This window comes from Tauraco erythrolophus, chromosome 4 (genome assembly GCF_009769465.1).
Source record: "Tauraco erythrolophus isolate bTauEry1 chromosome 4, bTauEry1.pri, whole genome shotgun sequence".
NCBI lineage: Eukaryota > Metazoa > Chordata > Aves > Musophagiformes > Musophagidae > Tauraco > Tauraco erythrolophus.
In genome coordinates, this window is record NC_141468.1 from 77,141,499 (window position 1) to 77,161,304 (window position 19,806).

Below are 19,806 nucleotides of genomic sequence, written 5' to 3' on the forward strand. Positions count from 1 at the left end.
TGGTGGCGTGCAGGAGGCATAAGCTTTTCATCATTGGCAACCCTGCATACCGGGCCTGCTCACTTCAGATATCTGGGGAGTACCCCGTCACATCAGTTTTAAGCTTTTTGGAGCATTCAGCACCCCATGGGCATCTGGTGGTTATCTGGATTTGTGGTGTAACTGAGATAACTGATAGCAGTGTAACTGAAACAGTGTTCTGGCGTATCTACAGAAGTTGTGTGGAAGTGTTCAGAAAACAACAGTAGAAGAGAATAGGTCTTAAATTTTAGCAAAATCTAAGGGGGAGCAAAAGATGTAATGATAAATAGAATATTCTGTCAGTATATTCTAAGCCTTTGGGAATCACGATGAAGCATTTTTATAGGTCTGTTTCCTCAATGCTTGTTTAGTTACGAAAGGACAATGGTTGTTAGCAATTCTTCATCCGTAACAGAGGTTGCTCTATGGAACTTTCCACGAATGCTGTATCTAGTTTCCAAGTGAAGGAAGCTGCAGTGTGATATGTTAATTGCAGGAATTCACACAGGTTGGAGCCACTGAAAATTTATCTTCTGCAAACTATCTGTGTAATTTTTATTTTGGCTCAATTTCCATTCAGTAGTCAGGGGTTATTAATACTGAGCTCCAAGAGATCTATCATGAAATATGGTGGCATTTTCAGTTGAACATTTTATCTTTATGGTAAGTTAGTTCTTTAGAATATTCCAAACTGATAGAAAAACTCTTTTTTAATTAAGTTCCTTGCTGTGCATGGCAATGGGTCAAAACCTATCACAGTTCTCCTGGGGCTATGAACCACTCCAGATAATTTGTTTTTCTCCTTTTTTTTTTTCCTTTTTTGAAGAGGGATTAATAACAAAATTGTTCATTTTCCTCATGCCAATCATGTCGTCTTTGTAGTAGGATATGGTTCGTGGTTTGAACATGTGCAAGAGTTTTGGGAACATCACATGGATGCCAATGTACTTTTTCTCAAGTATGAAGATATGCATAAGGTAGGTTAGATGTAGCAAAAAGGTGTTTTGCATTTAGCATCGTAGTGTTTAAAATACCTGAAGTACAAAATTTGCTTCTTATGTCCATGTTTGGGCTCCCTAATATCTGACACCAGTTTTAAAGCACTGGCATTCAATAGCTTCTATGGACATCAGCAGTTTCATAATTCACTCAGGAATCTGCCTGCATCCATAGGCACTAAACTACTCACAGAGAAGGCAGAGATGTGTAACTGTTCAGTGCTTGACACACTCAGCCCTGGGTGTTCATTTAAAAGAAATGTCTTGCTGTACGTGCTGTGCCAATGAGAAAAAAAGTATATCAAAGTGTTTTGTCCTATATATTTGGCATTTATTCTGATTTATTTGGCTGATCTTACTGTCTTCTGTGAAACAATGTTGAAAACAATTAGGGATGACTGTATAGCATAAGGTGAACATAATTACTGGGTCCTTACAGTATGCTGGCTAATAAATCCACTTTATTTATAATGAGAAATTTAGTGGAAATACTACATAGAACATTGGTTTCCATTTCCTATTACAATAATATATTTTTGAGAATTAATTAAAATACTTCAGAATGTTTATTTGACTGGAAAATTAATGCAAACATAGGAAAAACCCAGCTCCTATCTCTAAACCTACAAAAAGGCAAAATCAGGGTAGGACTCAATAAAGCTGAGTACATTATAATTTCAGCTTTACTGAGCCTTCTGATGGAGTGAGATGCTAAAAGATGATGTAATACAATCAAAATAATTTAAAATGTTTAGTAGAAATTATTTCAAACCTGTGGTTTTGAATAATGGTATATTCCTAGCTGTGCTCACTGATGGATGCTGCCGAAAGCTGGTGGCATTGGCATCACAGTATCTTTCTGCCTCCTGATAAACATTGCTGTTTTGTCCTTGCAACTCCAGGAGTCTTACTCTTACTGAGGAACTCTGGAGTTCTGGATATAGAAATTAATGACTGCTTGTTCTCAGAGGCCACCTCACTAGATCCTTTGCATCTACATGAATGCAGTCCCAGGAGCTGACAATGAAGGAAGGGCTGTTCTAGCATTTGTAGTCATGTATTTTACCAAGATCAAAGTCAAAATAACTTTTAATTCCTCCAAAATACACTCGTGTTCCAAAGTGATCAGTTAAGGGTGTGGTGTTGTCTGAAGTGGGAAGCATCACAGTTACTTAGCAGTTTCCCATTCTAATGGTTGAAGAAGCGAGCTTACATAACTGTTCTCTGCTGACCTGTCTTGCTCTAATTGCTTGGAATGTGTTTATTTTCAGCAAATTGGAAGGTGGCAAAATCTTAAAACAGTAGTGTTTCTACAACTTCTGCATTTGTATTTTTCATGTTCATTAGGATGTAACTTATTTTGAAATATTTAAACTCATTAAAAAGTCATTTAAAATACTGTAAAATAATCTATGTTTAAATACTGTCTTACAGGACCTTGCAACAATGGTTGAGCAACTGGTGAGGTTCTTAGGAGTTTCTTATGACAAAGCACAGTTGGAGTCCATGGTGGAACACTGCCATCAACTCATAGATCAGTGCTGTAATGCAGAAGCACTTCCTGTTGGCAGGGGTATGTTCAAAGCCCACAGTAAAACTCTTTATTGTGGTAGCTGCAAGAAGCAACTGACAACTTAGTAACCTCCAAGATGTGTTAAGGTGTTGGCAAAATATTGTGATGTAAATGATGGGAGGAAACTGACTGTTGGTGCAATTTTGGGGTTGGTTTGTTTTGAAATAAAGTTAGGTAGAAGTGACTAAAAAGAATGGAAACATCCAAGATCAGCAGTGTGTATTCAACACCATGCAAACCACTCTGTTAGAGAGTCTTTGGCTTACTTCAATGGATTGAGCTATTCATTCTGAGAAGACTGCACTGCTCCTTCTGACCTTTGGCATGTTAAAGCCCACACAATTTCATATCGTTTATCCTGGCTTAAGCCCTTGTGTTTAAGTGTATCATACTTTCTAGAATAGCAGATAATTCTAATTTGAAGGCATCAAATGACAAGTAGTTGTAATTTTCCTTATGAGCTTTTTCTTTTCATTGTCTACTTTGGCTGTTTAAAATGTGTTTAGCTTCCAGATATTTAATCTGGCAAGATCTTTCTCTGGGAACCTGAAGTGTCCTTTAAACTGCTGGTACATCTGTCCCTTGATAATGTCAAGAAATCAAGTCCTTTATCAATCTTCCTTCTGATAAGCATAAAACAGTGATCTCAGTAAGTCTCCCTCAAATTATTTTCTGTAGGCTGCTTTACAGCACTTAACAGTTCTTTTTAAATGAGGCCATAAGATCAAGGTGGAGGATTCCTGTCAGCCTCACAGATGCCTTATCTAGACATAGAAACACTTTATCCACTTAATTAATCCAGTTTTAACTGGAGCTTTCTCTCCCTGTCTCCCTTGTTTGTCCATCCATGGCCACATGAGCACTTTTTGCTACGGCATCATACAGGAAGCATGTGTCGTTTATCATGACCACGAAGTCTTTTCAGAGGAACTAATTTGCAGGTTCTTGTCCCTTACTCAGGGAGCATGACCCGAATACTTTGTTCCTAGGCTTCTGTGTAGGAGCCCTTTCCACACTACCCCTTTCAGCCAACTTTGTTACCTTCAGATTTTTATAATTATTTTCAAATCTCTGTTAAAAATACCAAATATCGTCAGTCCTTCTTGACTACTAATTTTGAGTTAGCCAGCATTTATTCATTTATCATGCATTCTGTTGACGTTATGTAGTTCTATTAAAAACCACTAAAGTCACATACCTTACAAAAGCCTATTTTATCTTTTCATTCACCTTTAATCAGTCAAACTGTAATCTTACCAACACTCAGTCGGGGTTGTTTGAGAGCAAGTGTGCTTTCCCATGAAAGCAGCTTTGCTGGCATTCAGTACTACCTTTGTGTCTTTCTTGGCAGAGCCATATGCCAGTTTTCCATCACTCAGTTCAGACTATCGTCAGAGTAACTGACCCCAGTTGACTTGTCCTGTCTGTGTGTCAGTACAACTGTTTCAGAATGTCATACTTGGAAAAAAGTCATTACTCACACCTCCTTGCTTTTACCTGTGAGTTTGTGCACCTGGTATGGAAAGGATCTTAGTGTGTTTTGTATGGGCTTATACACTCCAGTTCTTACAGTAGGACCTAGAAAGCAGATTCCTATGGGCAGTTCTCTGTCATAATTGTGACATGAGACTTCTTTTTGCCCCAGCTCACTTACATTATGGTAAATGATGAGTTCTTGAAATAGGCATCTCAAGCTTGCTGGCTTGAGGTGAAATTCCGGTGAAGACAAAGGAGTTTGCAGTTTCACTGAAAGACCTGATATATTCCCTATAGTTTCTGCTATAGGGTCTCTGCTGCGTAGCCTGTTTTTCTGCTTAGTTGTCTTGCTTTAAACTCCCATCTTGCCCTCCCCCTACTACTTCAAACTGAAAATTCATCATGAAACACAACTTGCATCTTGTGTGAAAACAACAGACCATCTCATTTGCAGTAGGATTTTGTGGCATGATACCTAACTCTGATTACCAACCCACTTCTCTGCTCTGAAGACAAGATCACAAAATAATGAGTCTGGTAAGACAACCTAAGGGCCTTGGATAAAGCGTTCTGTGCCAGTGCAAGATTTTTACAAACAACAGAGCTGCATTCTCCTCTGTTGATTTGCTTGAAGTAACACAAAAACCTCGGTTTGTTCCTAAGCTCCACGATCTAGAGGTCTGTGGAGCAGCAGTGCTGCTACATGCTAAATCACCCCTCCTTGCCCAGTAAAAGCCAGAAAGGCAGTTGCGAAAGAAAGGTGAGATTGTAGTACAAGAGAGAAGAGGACTGAGCTGCTGGTGAGACCTTCCACAGGCAGAAGGGTCAACTTCTGTCTCTGCTGGACAGTTCATCTCCATCCAGGTAAACAGAGCGATGCCCACTTTATCTGTGTGCACCGTGGTGTTAGCGCTCGTTGTTCTGTAGTGGAGCCTGCAAACCCCCAGTCAAGGGTCAGAGCCTCTTACTGATACCTTCTGCACATCTTTCAAAAAGAAGCCTCCATTGTGTCATAGAGAAGGAAGGGAGCTAGAGCAGTTATTGTAATATTTTGTCATTTGTTCACTGTGTGCTTTTTATTAAAAATACCCTTATTTTGAATTTCTTTTGTTCGCTGTCTCTGGCTTTTACAGTATTTTGTTACTTCAGAATGCAGCTTCATTAACAGTGCTTTGTTCCTTCTCTGTTTGTTTCTGTGACAAAGGATTGTGGCAATAACATGACAGCGTATTGTAATTTGTTTCAAATATTTTTGATTTGTCATTTGTTACTTTTACTTTATTATTTTGCTTTATTTTAGTTCTTCATTTTTTTTCTTTTAGCACATTGATCTTTACTCTGAAGATAACCCTGAGCTGCTGTGAAAGCAGAACAATGATTAGATATGTTACTTATATTTGACTCTTATCACATCATAATTTACACAGTTGCATGATTCAAATCATAAACCAGGTGGGTGACTTTTTGACAAGCTATCAATTCATATGGTAAAAAAAAAAAAAGTTACAAATAATCCGCTGCGTGTGTGTCCTTTATAAAAGTTGTCGTTTGTTCATACGTGTTGTTAGGGACATTTAGAAATGAAAGGCTTATCTTTCTCAACCAGAGGAAGAAAATGTCTTCTTATTGTTATTAAAAAGGAAATACAGGCTTTCATGTTTCATTCTGTGCTTTATGCAATTATAGTTGCCAGAGCAAAATTGAAATCAGTATCAGATGTTTAAGATTGCAAGAGTTTTCTTAATGATCTGTTTGATACAGGAGAAATTTGGCAAAGACTATAAATGATGTGTTTTCAGTCAGTTTCAGGTTCTTTTGATCTTTGGATCCTGAAAACAAACTAGAACACTATCATACCTTCGGGAGTTACAGGAAAATTCTAATTTCATAAAACAGCCCTTGCCACACATACTACCATTGTGTTAATATGTAATCTGTAGATGTTTCAGACAGTTTTGTCTTTGGACTCAATTATGGAGCTGCTGCATAAAAGCAATGGTAATTAAATTAAATGGGTATTCTTCTTATGCATCAAATGCATAATTAAGCTCTCTGCATGTAGTTTTGTTCTTGCTGTTATGATTAAACTCTCTGGTAGCACAGTCCCAATTCTCCTTTCATTTATTCCAGTTGAACAAGCCTGGATTTTGTCTTTATTTATATCCAATATAAATGAGAAGAGAGTTGGGCCTCTCAGTCTGGTTACTCCATGGGGCTTGTTCACCAACAAGTAACCCTGGCTGACTTTGAGTTAAATAAATTCTGGACTGCAGTGAAACAGTGGTTAAGAGGGCCACAACCTTTGACTGGTAGGTTCAGCAGTGTCATCAGGTTATGTTACTCATTGGGTTCAGTAGAGCAGAACAACACTCCGTACAAGGAAGAAGTGTTCAGTGTCCATACTGCGTCCACCAAAAGCCTGCTCTTCCTCTTGTAGAAAATTAAAATTTAAATTGCACAAACCGGGTGCATGGCACTTGTCCTCTTCTGCAGATATAATCTAGGCACTCGTATTTAACAAATCCTTTCTCTCTGTATTGAGAAACATGAATTAATCTGTTGAATTTACTTTTAAACATAAAATAATAGAAATTAGTGATGATAATATTTCATCTTAATAATCAGAATTCAATAATCAGTTTAATAACTCTGCATTCCTTGTACCTTTTGGATTGTTCTCTAATCAGCGTATGCTTGAAGGCACAGTAATTTTGAAATGTACTGTTGTTAAGATGATGACATTGTTAAATAGCCATAGTTTGCGCTGAAACCAGAAATCCACTTCTAATCAAATACCCAAACCAAAATCTGTGTCCATTTGTGATTAAGGTTAGAGCAAAATCTCACAAATACCCGAATTATTCCTGTAGAATACTCGACCAGTGCAGGTGAGAAGGTGTATGGTACTTATTTTAAGGCTTTGCAAGGGTTGTAGCATGGGAATTGGGTAAGACAATGAACTCGTTGAGCTTCCAATGAAAGCCAAGACTGATTAGCATCTCACAGATGATACTTGGTGCTCTGCACAATTAGATTGTAGATATCTGGGGTCCTGTCATGTCCACTCTCTGACTTGTGCTCCTTCTCTGTGTTTCAGGTCGAGTTGGGCTATGGAAAGACATCTTCACCGTTTCAATGAATGAGAAATTTGATTTAGTTTATAAACAGAAGATGGGAAAATGTGACCTCACATTCGATTTTTATTTATAAAAAATGCATGCATATGATATCCAAATATAGCTAGAAGTGCTTTATGCATTCATTTATTACCTGCTGGACAAACTACTGTAGCTATTATGTGTAACAAGATTTAAAGAAAGAAAAACAATCTAAGTAAACCATATCAGATACAATTATCTTTGATCCGAAACAGCTATTTGTCTTCTAGTATTTTAATCCTTTGTCCACAAGCAAGAACTTCGAGACAATACTAGAATATTCAGCTGTTATGGAATGTATTATATACGTATAAGGTATGTATCATATATGCAACTAGAATGTACACCTTTTCAGCCCCACATTGATTATTTAATGTGTTTTATAAAAGCTTTTCACTAGAACCTAAATAAACGTCCATAAACCAAATAAAAAATTATTTCAGCGGGAAACAAGTAACAGGCCAAAACTGTATGCTAGAATGATCTCAGGGGTTAATCGTCACATTTATTTTTATAGCAGGTATATCAAGTATAAATAAATCCCATTCCAAAATAGTACCTGATCGAAGTGGGGTTCACATTAGGTTCTGCACACCCTTATCTGTATAATTTGAGTAGGTTCTGTGCACTGGCATACGCTGCAAGACAGGCCTTGTTATGAAATGTGGCTGTGATTGTCGTTCTAATCCTAAAACCCACCCACGCTTTCATGGATGACAGCACACAGCTGTCTTCTGATGCATGAAGTTCAGCTCCATGCAGAAGGTCAGCAAACAGAAGCTTCTTAAGCCTCCAACTCTAATTCAGTCCCTCAAAATGGGGTTTAAAAGCAAGGCATCTGCTGCAAGGTCTTTTTTGAGGGAGCAAGAGTCTGACGCATACCACTTTCCTGTGTAGATGTGAATTTCACCCATTAGATACACTAAGAGAAGATAAGGTGCTGGATATCCTCTAGTTCCACTGAAAGTTAAGGGTACTCGTCACTGTTCGTTGTTGGTGCTACTGGACTCCACCAGACTTAAGGTGGAAGATGAATATCCAGGCTAGGGTAAGCAGGCAAAGGAAACAGCAGCACTGAAGGAAGAGAGTTTAAAAACATGCCACCAGGTGGGAGTATTGCACAAATATTCACGCAGAATACAATTTCTGCAATTGCTAGCCATGACTGGTCTGGATTATAATCAAAATTCAAGTTTATTTCTGTATCTTTTTTTTTATTCTCTACGACAGCTACACAAACAGCCTGAAGCAGGCTACTGTCACTATAAAACGCTCCAGAATTATTTTATTGTTCTGTTAGGTAATGACATGTATGCTTTTCAGGTTCTCAACTGCAGGAGACCCGTTTTTGCTAGTCAAATATTCAGGCTCTCCAAAAGCCGTGCGAAGGACTAGCTGATTTTCAGTGTTTCAGTTCTGTTGGGAAACTGTCAGTTCAGCAACTGGCAAGTGGTGTAGCATGATGTGGCTTGACAGCACTTTTCCTTGTATATTTGTGAGTGAAAATGCTTTCAGTGAAATTTTATTTCTATTTTTATATTTTTAGTACTGTATGAATATTAAGCACTACACATTATACTTCTGTGCTTGCTTGCTTATTGAATAAAAGATGTGTTCCATGCATCGTGGTTTGGTCATTTTCTAGACCTTCTGCTCAGGCCGGGTAGTCTTTGTACAAGCCACAGATGCTCTGCCCTACCCACACCTCCTAACTTAGGACAGAAGAATGACAAAAGGAAGACATCAGCTCAAACCACCATCCGACCCAGTGAGCTGTCTCTGACAGCAGCCCATAACAAATCCCTGTGTGAGAGTACAATGAGAGCACAGGACTCTGCGAGCATCTTCGTGTTTAATAGCCCTCCACAGGGTTTTCTTCCCCTCATGCTGGTATTGACAGCATCCCACGGCAATGAGTTCTTCATCTAAATACACACTGTATGAAGAGGACTCATTTGCTTAGAAACCACCACCAGATAGCATGATTTGGTGTTCCTTTGTTCTTCCATTACGACAGATGATACACAGTCACTGTTCAATCCGCTTGAGATTTTACTCACTTTAATCTTGCACGTCTTGGGCAACTCCATGCTGAGGAGTCCTACTAGTCTCTGTCATACAGAAGACCGAAACCCACAAACTACAACAAGCTGCAAGAAGACAGGAGTAGGAGAATTCCTTCTTGCTACCAAGGAAGACGAAATCTCCCCATAGTTCCTGCAGATTAAAGTCAGAAGAAAATTTCATTAGCACCAAAAATCTATTTAAGTCGCTTAATCCCAAGGTTGTATGAGCGACATATCCTTACCAGCTGCCTAAAAGGCTTCTCACGTTTCTGAAGGCACCAGGGAATCCTACTCCTTTTCCCAAGCACAGCCTGTCTCCTTTGCTACAGAAGATGACCACCCCCAGCCCCTAAAGCCAAAAACGTTCTACAGCCACATTTTTAACATCCGGGCGTATATACATGCCATTGCCAAACTGAGCCTGTGCAGAGGGGGGGACCCCCCCTTCCTTATTGTAGAGAACAATAGGCTCTGTGACAATCTTGAGCGTTGATGGTCACGCTCGTGTTCCTTGTTTTAGATAACAAAGTTGCTGTGTGCTAGGAATCTGCTTTCTAGGTCCAGAAAGACTGTCCTGAGCCAGAGCTTGTCTTTCCTCTCTGTTGCCTTCTGTTCTATCCGGTGAAATTCATCCAAGAGTCAAAAGTCTGGTCAAAGCCCACTCCCACATAAGCCATGCTGAAATCCTCCCTTTGGATCTCTGGTCCTTGAAATCATTTCAGTCTTTCTATTAAAATCCGGAGCGTTAACATGAAGGAACTGAGAGGAAACTAATCTAGATAAGAAATTTTTGCACGGTTTTGTATACAAAAAGTTTAAGTGTTCATTGCAGTGAAGTTGGACAGTACAGAGGAAAGACAAGAAAACTAAGGAGCAACCATTAAAGATTCTCAGTGCTTTTGTATAAGCATCGCAACACGGCACCAATAGTTCTGACAATAATTATAAAGATTTATAGGGTTGAGTCACCATTATTATAAGCCATTCAGTCTTGCCTGGGCTATAAATAACACCACTTAGTAGCTACCAGTAAAGGTTTAGAGGGAGGATTAAGGAACAGCATTTGCCTCTTCAGTCAAAAGAAAAAGGCTAAACGGATTCATCTGAATCAAATAACGTTAACAAAAAAATCCCACACCCAGTGACCACACCCCTGGGAAGGATATAGTACAGAAATTATTCTAAGTAATCTCACTGCATCCTTCTCAGGCGTCGATGTGCTCGCTACATAACCCATTCGATTTCTATACCGCAGGATCTGCAGACTGGTGTCCTCTAGTGTTTGAATAATAAAACATATGCAGATGAGTATTTTCTGCAACATGTCATGATGTATATCACACAGACAGAACAGAAATAATTGCCACCAATAATCAGCTTCATTCTGGCAATGGAAAGAGAATCTGCAAAAATGAGCACCTTTATTTAAAACCAAAACCTGTCCAGATTTTGGCGTGAGGTTTAGATCTCAAGTGCCAAGTCCTACTCCAATAAAAACTGGTGTTCTGTCTTTGGGGGGTGGCAAGGAAGTCAAGAACACTGATACCACCCTGCCCCGGTCTATCTGCATATAAACCACCCTGCTAAAAGATGGGAGAGCAATGGCAAATTCTGCAGGCAGACTGGAACGAAGCCTCTTTCCAGCTTTAAGGCTTGAACCGTACATAGGTGCATATAACATGCGTCCTTCTGAAAGCGTCTGAGCTGCGTGGTCTTCAAAAATGAATGCGAGAAAAGTTTACAAAAATGTGGGGTAATTTTCTGTACTTTTAGGAGCCCAACGTGTGGGAATTACGATTAGCAGTGTAGGACTCCTTGCCTTAAACTGGTTTTAGAAACAATGAAACTGTTTACACCAATCCAATAGAGAAAAGAAAGAAGACTTTGTAGTCCCTGCTAGTGCAGGAACCTAAATGAGGCTCCTTTGGTAAGCTGTGCTGTGCCAGTATCACTTTTCTGGATTTTACCACCTCATCAAAGAATAAAATTGTAAAACCACGCGACAACTTTTGTGGAGATCTCACTATGTACAGATGACAAGCCCTGGCAACGCACGCTAGAGTAGTTTTAGAAGCTACCATCTCCAGCTGTCCACTCTGCCTCTCTGCCAGAAATGGCCACCATGGAGGAGAGACAGCAGAAGCAAATGTGTGCTGGCTCCTCCGCTGCAGTAATTTACAGGCTGACATATTAACTTAAACTGATATGGATGGTAGCTTCAGGTGATTTGTGAACTGCAGCTGCAAGGAGCCAAAGCACGTCCGCAGGTGCTGCCCTGGCTGGGAGGTGGTCTCCCAAGTCCTTGTCAGAGTTTTCCTGAAAGAGCTCTGCCATCAGCTGAATGCAGTCTCTACTCGGGAACAGTCCATTTCACATATGGACAGAGTTTTACCTGTGAAAGATGGTCTGTAAGGGTGGAACTGGTGTCCTTCAGCAAGAAGGGAGGCAAATCCACACCGCCACATGGAGTGAATTAACTAAACCCTCGTTTTTGGAAGGAATGTTGTTTTGTAGGAGGGAGTGCTGCAATAAGACATGCTGTGTGACAGCGCGCAAGATGCAGAAAGAACGGTAACGTAATGGCAGCTGACTGCTCTGACTGATTCCAATCGCAACCACTAATATGCCAACTTGCCTGATATGTGTGGTATAAGTGATATTCAAAGTAACTGCCACCCAGTCGTTAAATCCGCTGTCACCATCTCTGTCACATACTCCGCTTTTGCCAGCACTGAACATAAGATGACAATTTAATCCTCACACACAGATAACAGTAACACAGCTGGTGTAACAGTGTGCTAAGGCTTCAGCCCTTGCAGGCCTTGCATCTGCTTTCTTACGGCTTTGGAAAAGAGTCACCCATAAAATATGTGGCAGTTCTACGAATTCAGCACGAGTGAACCAATTAGAACAAAACAAGAACCAAGGAAAATATTTAGATTTCAAGCTCCACTGGGAAGCCATTTATTTTATTATTTTTGCCCATACATCACATAATCAGATGGTTCGGGCTTAATAAATATATAAAAATTTACCAGAGGAAGCAAAAGTGATGATGATTATTCCCTACTCAACACTTGCACCACTCCAAATTTCGACATTTCACAGGTTATTCATGTACCACTCTCGTTTGCTTCTGCACCCTAATTGTTTCTGGTGCTGCAAACACTCCCAAAAAAGGCAGTTCTAACCCTACTGAAACAGATTATCCTGGAAATGCTGCAAGACACTTTGAGTTCCTGGGACAGCCACCACTCCATAGTTGGTAGGATTTAAAGCCAGAGAGGAAGACCTACAGTGGGTTTCCAGTTCAGTTCTTTAATCACCCTGCTTCAGCCACGCATGCTTTGGGGTTGATCTCTTATTAATAGCCAGACCCTTTTGGACACGTTCATTGTTCCCTCAGTGAGATTAGAGACTAAAACTAGTTCTGACTTTTGTTTTTATTATTAAAGATCTGTGTGAGCCTATGTATTCTAAACAGGATGAAAAAGGCAGATAAACAAAAATATGATACGGGCCAACTCAAGCTGTAAGCATGTGTTTTTTAACGATGTAAGTATGGATCATTTGGTCACTTTTTTAGTCAGTAATCTGGAGCAATTTAAATAAAATCTTTGAAATGAAGAAATAATTTCAAAACTATTATTCTTTTTCCTAGCAATAACTATGACACTACGTACAGCCGTTACGTTCTTGCAATCTTACGTACTTCTGCTCAAGTTACTGTCTCTAAATGAGTACTACCATGGAATTCAAAGGGACCACGTGAATGTTAAGGTACATTCATAAATGTTGGTGGGAATCAAAGTTTTAATGTGCCCTGCAGGGCACTAGTCTACATCAAGAACTGTTGAAATACTGAACTTTTTCATGGAATTTTGGAAACGGAAAGCGTTATCAGTTAATTGCTGATGCGCAGCAATATGACTGGACTCTGCAAGAGACTCTATTTTTCCCAGACAATGGCTACAATATATTTTTGGAGAAATCTCATTCAATTTTTTCAAAAAATACACCAAAGCTTAGGGAAGGCCATGGAATAAGGCCTCTTTTCTCATGTCAGATTGCAATAATTTATGCAGTCTTTTTTGGAATTAAAAGAGCTTAAACCAAGACAGAAAACACTCTATCAGTACTTTACATGGGTCATCATACCATGAAAAACTCGTGAGGACCGGCCAGTGGAGGCACTTACCTCTGTTGAAATCCTCTGCTATTGCATTCAAGAGAAGAAAAGAAAGAAAAGAGGTTATCTTAGGCGGGAGGCCATTCCTAAGTGCCCCTGTTACAGAGGAATCTGATTTATGTGTCATTTGTTCCACAGTTCTGTTTCCCAGGAGCTCTTTTGACTTTTCGCTGAACTACCTGAAACAGAGGCTTTGTAGTTCAGGACCTTTATAGGGCAGTAGTCTGTCACTGTAGCCCAACTTAGAGCATGTCCTGATAATCAGAATAGCCTGCTCTACACTGAAGAAGCACAGGGCAGTATAGGAGGCAGCCAGTTTGCTGTTGAACTTCGTTGTTGGATGTATTGCAGGTTGGCTATAACTTTGAGGGATTTTCTGCCTTTTTCTCATGTCAGTCTCTGAGACTGTCTCTGAGCTCATAATATATATTACAGAGTCTCTGAGCTCGTAATATATAAAATTCCCTTTGCAAAATAAAATGCACATCCTGTAGGTTATCTCAGTCTTTTTGCATTACTCATCAGAATTGAATCTTGGAGTGGAATTTTCTGGATTTGCTGAAAAGCCATCATCTGCTGTAGCAAGAAGGTTATCACCACAGATTAGAGTGGTGCCAGGTCCATGCCTGATCAGTGTTTCCAGCTGTACCACCTTGTTTGATAAACACAGGAACAAGGGAACATGCTCAGCCACTTGAATAACATTAAGCCTTTTAAAGGGCAGGGTCCTTAGAGGTGGTTTGTCCGTGTGAAAGACACACAGAATCCAGAAAGCTCTGCCTTAGTGTGTCATACAGGGGCGTCTTACATGCAGAAGAGGATATGGGATGTGAGTGATTGTTCGTTCTTTCTAGAGAGAGCCTTTGTGTTTATTTGCTTCTGGGTTGGGTTTCCCATAAAGCAAGTGCTACTACTGTTTTCCCTGGATTGTATGAAGAGAGGAGAGAACTTATTTGGTTGTCCTCTGAGTGGGGCAAAATCTGGCTTTAAGTAGTTGACGCTTCTAGAACCAGCCTTTCCTCCCCAAGCCATGGAAAGAGAACAGGGAACAGCAGCAACTGCAGACTGAGAATATATTAATTAAAGATTTTGTAACGGAAGTTAGGGAGCTAAGAAAAGGAAAGCAATGAGAAGACACCATCTTTACAGTGGATAGTCTGTGATTTGCACACCAGAATTTTTCCTATGGCTGACAAACACTGATGAAGATGCTGCATGCCTCAGAGACAGTGAGCTCCAGGAAGAGTTGTGAGGTGGGAGGTAACAGTGACTTCCCCGAAAAACCCTGCTTTATCTATCATTTGGATTTCAGGGTGACTTGCCCTGTGTATTCAGTGTAGGTGTCAAGGTGTCAATAGTGGTAGGGGGCTGCAGGGGAAGCAACTGTGAGGAGAGGGCAGGGGCTGCCCCATGCCAGACACGGCTGTTTCCAATTGACTCCAAGAGACCCACTGCAGGGCACAGGTGAGACCATCAGCTGTGGTGCTTCTGTTAAAGCATATTTAAGAAAGAGTTGGGTTGGGGGGGAAGCAACACAGCTATGTTGAGAGAGGGTGGAGTGAGGGGAAAGAGAGAAGTGTGAGAAACTGTCCTGCAGATACCAAAGTCAGAGGAGAAGGAGGGGCAAGAGGAGGTGTTCCAGGCATTAGAGCAGAGATTCTCCCGCAGCTCCTGGAGGAAGCCGCAATGAAACAGGTGTTTCACTGCAGCCTATGGAGAGGTCTATGCTGGAGCATGTATCCAAACGCAGCCCACAAAGGACCCTGCATCAGAGCAAGCAGGTATGCCCTGGAGGAAGCTGCAGCCTGTGGAGAGCCCATGCTGCAGCTCCTGGCAGGAGCTGTGGCCTGTAGAGGAGCAGTTCCTGAAGGACTATAGCCAGTGAGAAGGACCCACACTGGAGCAGGGGAAAAGTAAGAGGAAGGAGCGGCAGAGAGAAACTGTTATGGGCTGACTGCAGCCCCCTTTCCTCACCCCCCTGCACTGTGCTAGGGGAGGGAGTAACAGAGTTGGGAATGAAGGAGTGAAGTTGAATCTGGGAGGAAGGGGGAGGGTGGTGGGAAGGTGTTTTAGGCTTTTTGCCTTTGTTTCTCATTATCCTGTTTTATTTTTAATTGGTAATAAATCAAATTAATTTTCCCCAGATTGAGACTGTCTTGCCTGCGATGGTAATTGGTGAGTGATTTTTTTCCTGTCTTTGTCTCAACCCATGAGTTTTTCCATCTTGTTTTCTCCCCCTGTCCTGCTGAGGAGAGGGAGTGAGAGAGCAGATGCATGGGCATCTGGCAGTCAGTCCAGGTCAACCTGCTGCACTGTGGAAGACTGTGGTAGCCCATTTCAGATCACACAGGAGCTCATACTCTGATGTGGCTCTGCTGCCAGTTGCTTGCTCTAATGCCATCATGAGAAGAACAAATTGTGCTAAAGCCACAAACCATTCACTCTTGATCTGCATGGAGGAATTCATGGCCTTAGTAGTTCTCTGACAATTGCAGAGTCTGGCACTCTTTCAAGGGGAATAAAACAAAATAAAGGACAAGGTTACAGCAGTCCTTTTACTTTAAGTTACATAAAATAAAATGTGTTAAGCTTTAAAAAAAAAAAGAGTTAAGAGAAAATGAAGGTGAGATTTGCTATCTGTCTTGCCAAACACAATACAAAATAGTGAAGCTTTCAGAAAAGTCATTCTATTCTAAAGCTTCACTTATTCTTCCAAGGAAAGAAAAGGATGTGGTCCTGTGGTTCTGACTGAGACACCGTAACAGATCCTCATTATTCTGTTAGTTAGAAATTGCCTTCTACGTTTCTGTCTAAACTGACCAGAAATATGTTTATACCATTTGCAAAATCCATCCATCTTGTAACAATAGTGAAACATGACTCAGAATCAGGAACTTGTTATATAGACACTTGGAAAACTCTTATCAATTATTGAAATGAGGGCCAAATCCCTTAGTGGCTATAAATGCTGTAAATCTTCTGAAGATACGAAAGCAAGCAGAGCTTTTCTGATTTAGAGTAGCTGAGGATCTTGCCCTCATACTTGTAGGAGTGTACTTAAAAATATAAGCAACGGATCTGATTTGTGACTTTTTATGCACCAGCATGAATTCCAAGTAACATATAAATCAGGAGCTATTCAGTGCAGGTAAGTTATTTTTGATTCATGCACTGATATTTTGCAGGTGTAAAGGCAGTGTAAGCGAGAAGAGAGCTAGGCTCAACATCTGATGAAACTTTAAATTTGATTGTTCTATATCAGTAGTCTTTGACTTTCAGTACGTGGGCTGCTTATGGACCACGGACTATTTCTGAAAGGATCTCTGAAAGATAGCTAAGAAAGGCAAGCTGACTCTTAGTAGACCAGACAGACATGCACCACTTCTTGAAAATGTCTAGAGTCCAGAAAAATACAAGTTGCACTTGGTTTTTACAAGAGTACTTCAGAGCTCCATCCAGATTTTCTGAAGTCAGAGAAAGCTTTGTTAATGACTTCAGTAGCAGGATGTCCATCTACTTACCATGTTCTTGTAGCCCAGTTACTGAGCCACAGAGCTGTTGCTGCCTTAGCTGTTTGAACAGTCTTTTTGCTGACAAATTGATTTAAATATGTCTACTGAACCTGTGAAAAGGGCAGAGCAGTACTGAAAGGTCTGTGAATTTCCCTCTGGCTTGGGCATGGTACAAACAGCTGCCACAGCGTTTTTAGTATCAACCCCTAGTACTTGAGATAGAGCTTGGTGGTGCTGGGGCAGGCAACAACGGGATTGACTTGTGTGTGTTTGTTTCAAATACACTTATTGTCTGCCCATATTTATGATGGGGTAGATCTTGCAGCCAGAACCCATTTATTTGAGCTCTTGGCCTCTGGGAAATGGACCCTCCCTGTTTACAGTTTCTAGGGAGCCAAACTTACACGGGTGCCACTGTAAGTACATCAGCCAAGAGACGGTAGGAATGACACTTAGCCATGTATCAGATGAAGAAGAAAAGGTTGTTTTCCACCTGAATGGTGGAGAAAGAATGCTTGGAGGCTAATTTCTTTTACTGGATGAGTACAGAGCTAGGACATCTGCCAGAGGTTACTGCTGTAGATGGGCTATTCTAGTAAATTAAGTGTGCTTGTGACTGTTCCTTGGCACTGAGGTAAACTGGCATGGAATAGTCCATGGCCAGACTGTTAAATGCTTCTCCCCCTTTGAAATAGGATGGCTGCATGCAAACTGCCCATTGGGAATGGTTCCTAACCAAGCTAACTCCCAAAATGTGCCCAAGAAGCTGCTTGATCCAAGCTCGGGTCAAAACCCAAGCAGAGATTATTCTAACAATTTGAGTGTATAGGGGATGAAGATCCAGTGCCCAGTGACAGTACCCAGCAAGTGCTTTATTTGCTTTGTGTTAAGCAGTGGTGATGGTCTACTCAGATCTACTTAATTTCTCTTTGATAACGTGAAGATGCAATTGCTTAAGTTGTCAGAAAGGCGGTGTTTCCTCTTCCTTTCCTTTTTTTTTTCTCCCCCCCCACTTCTCTCATACTCCCTAGCAGTTCAAAGCACTGAGCTGGGTAATGAAAGCTTTAAGTGTTTGAACTGCGGTGATTTTGTTCATTTATTCATTTTGGATGGGTTTCTTTTTTTTGGGGGGTGGGGGGGGGGGCAGGCGGGGGAGCAGAAGGGCTTTTCTATCTGTATAAAACGCTGCACAGTGCTTCATTTTTGCTAGAGGACTAGTAAATCTTGCTCTTGTCTCACTGTTTTTCACTTGGCTATGCAAAGTTTGCTTGATTTTTACTTTTCATCTTCCTTTACAGAGAACTGGCTGAGCCTTCTTATATGGCTTTTATCATTTGTACATAGCATGCTGGATTTTCAGAAGGCTATATAATGGCGTTCCCTGTGCTAACATCTGCTTTCTATGGTGGTATGTTTTTGGTGGTAACTGAATGGCAGAAGCAAGGTGCAATTGATTGGCACATATCAGAAGGAGGAGGAAATATATTATAGTCTCTGAATGCTCAGTTTGGGGAAAATCAAATTTTGAACTACATTTGTAATAGAGGAAACAGGGCCTTTAAAAATATTTCCTTTGAAATGTCTAATTGGGTTAACTACCTAAGTATCAATAGAATTACCCTGTGATCCAGTGGGCAAGACTGCCAATATTTGAAAGTATTTATGTGACTAAAACGGCATGGAAAACATTGCGTGACAGCACTATCACCTGGATCACCCTTATTTTATTAGCACTCAAAACATGTTCCACATGGGCAAAGACAAATGCCTCACCCTACCTGAATAAGCCCCGGAGCGGCTTCTCCCAAAGTTTTGAGTGGTAGAGCGTTGTCGGCTCTCCTGTGCATTCCTACTGGGAGCTCGCGTAACGGTGTTGGGAATGGCAGGAGCTGTGGGAGCGGTGTGGCTGCACGGAGCAGATGCAGACCCCTGAACGTCGCCTGGCAGGTCAGCAGCGAGCCACGCTTACGAAACTGCTACATGTGCCGTGTAATACTATCTCCACCTGATTGTTCTTTTCCCAGTTAGCTCCTCTGTTTATACTTACAGTATAGTTTGCCTCAGATTTCCTGGTGCGGAAAATTAATAATAGCTCTTCATAAAACAGAGTAATTAGTGTAATGAGCTGGTATCTGGCACATGCGTTTTTCTCCTGCAAAAGCCTTAAAGTCTAAATAAACATCTACACAACTGTACTGCTTAATAAAATAGCAGGCTTTCTTAACTAAAAGGTTGTGTTTTTAAAGATTTTTAGAGAACTTTAATGTGCATAGCCTTCAAGATAATGGCTAAAAACATTTCCAGAGACAATTCTGTGTTATTTGGTAAAGGAGTTAGTCTACCAATCTAGTCTCCTACTCTAAACTGCGTATCTGAGAGTGCTGACTTAAGAGGCAGTATCCAGCACAACCACAGAAATTGTGGACTCTTCTCATCTGGTCACTGCTAGTCATCAAGAACTATCTCAATCAATATTTTTATCAGCAAATTAGATCTCATGTCAAGAAATCTGTTTTTGTCTCTCTTGTTGCTGTTGCCACCTACACTGCTTCTTTTCGTGTCCTGTATTCTGGTGTATTCTCATAATTCTGCTTCAAACTGAGAGGAGACCGTGGCCAGAGTGACAACTGCAGAAGACCTCAGTGCCTTGTGCCCCTCCTCTCGATAATCACAATTAACCCAGGACCTCATTCTACACAATATATATACACATTGTCCCCTATACTCAGCACTGGCGAGGCCACACCTGGAGTACTGTGTCCAGTTTTGGGCCCCTCACTTCAAGAAGGACGTTTTGGTGCTGGAGCGGGTTC

General features: G+C 40.8%; 1 protein-coding gene across 1 annotated transcript in view; it reads left to right on the forward strand.

The window, feature by feature from the left end:
- SULT4A1 (sulfotransferase family 4A member 1) overlaps positions 1–7,278 on the forward strand; it is a 32,162-nt gene extending 24,884 nt beyond the window's left edge. The window contains exons 5-7 of the mRNA XM_086610580.1: positions 904–998; positions 2,454–2,592; positions 7,166–7,278. Of these exons, the coding sequence (XP_086466706.1) occupies positions 904–998; positions 2,454–2,592; positions 7,166–7,278 (347 nt within the window). The remainder of the gene's footprint in view (positions 1–903; positions 999–2,453; positions 2,593–7,165) is intronic.
- The last annotated feature ends 12,528 nt before the right edge of the window (positions 7,279–19,806 follow it).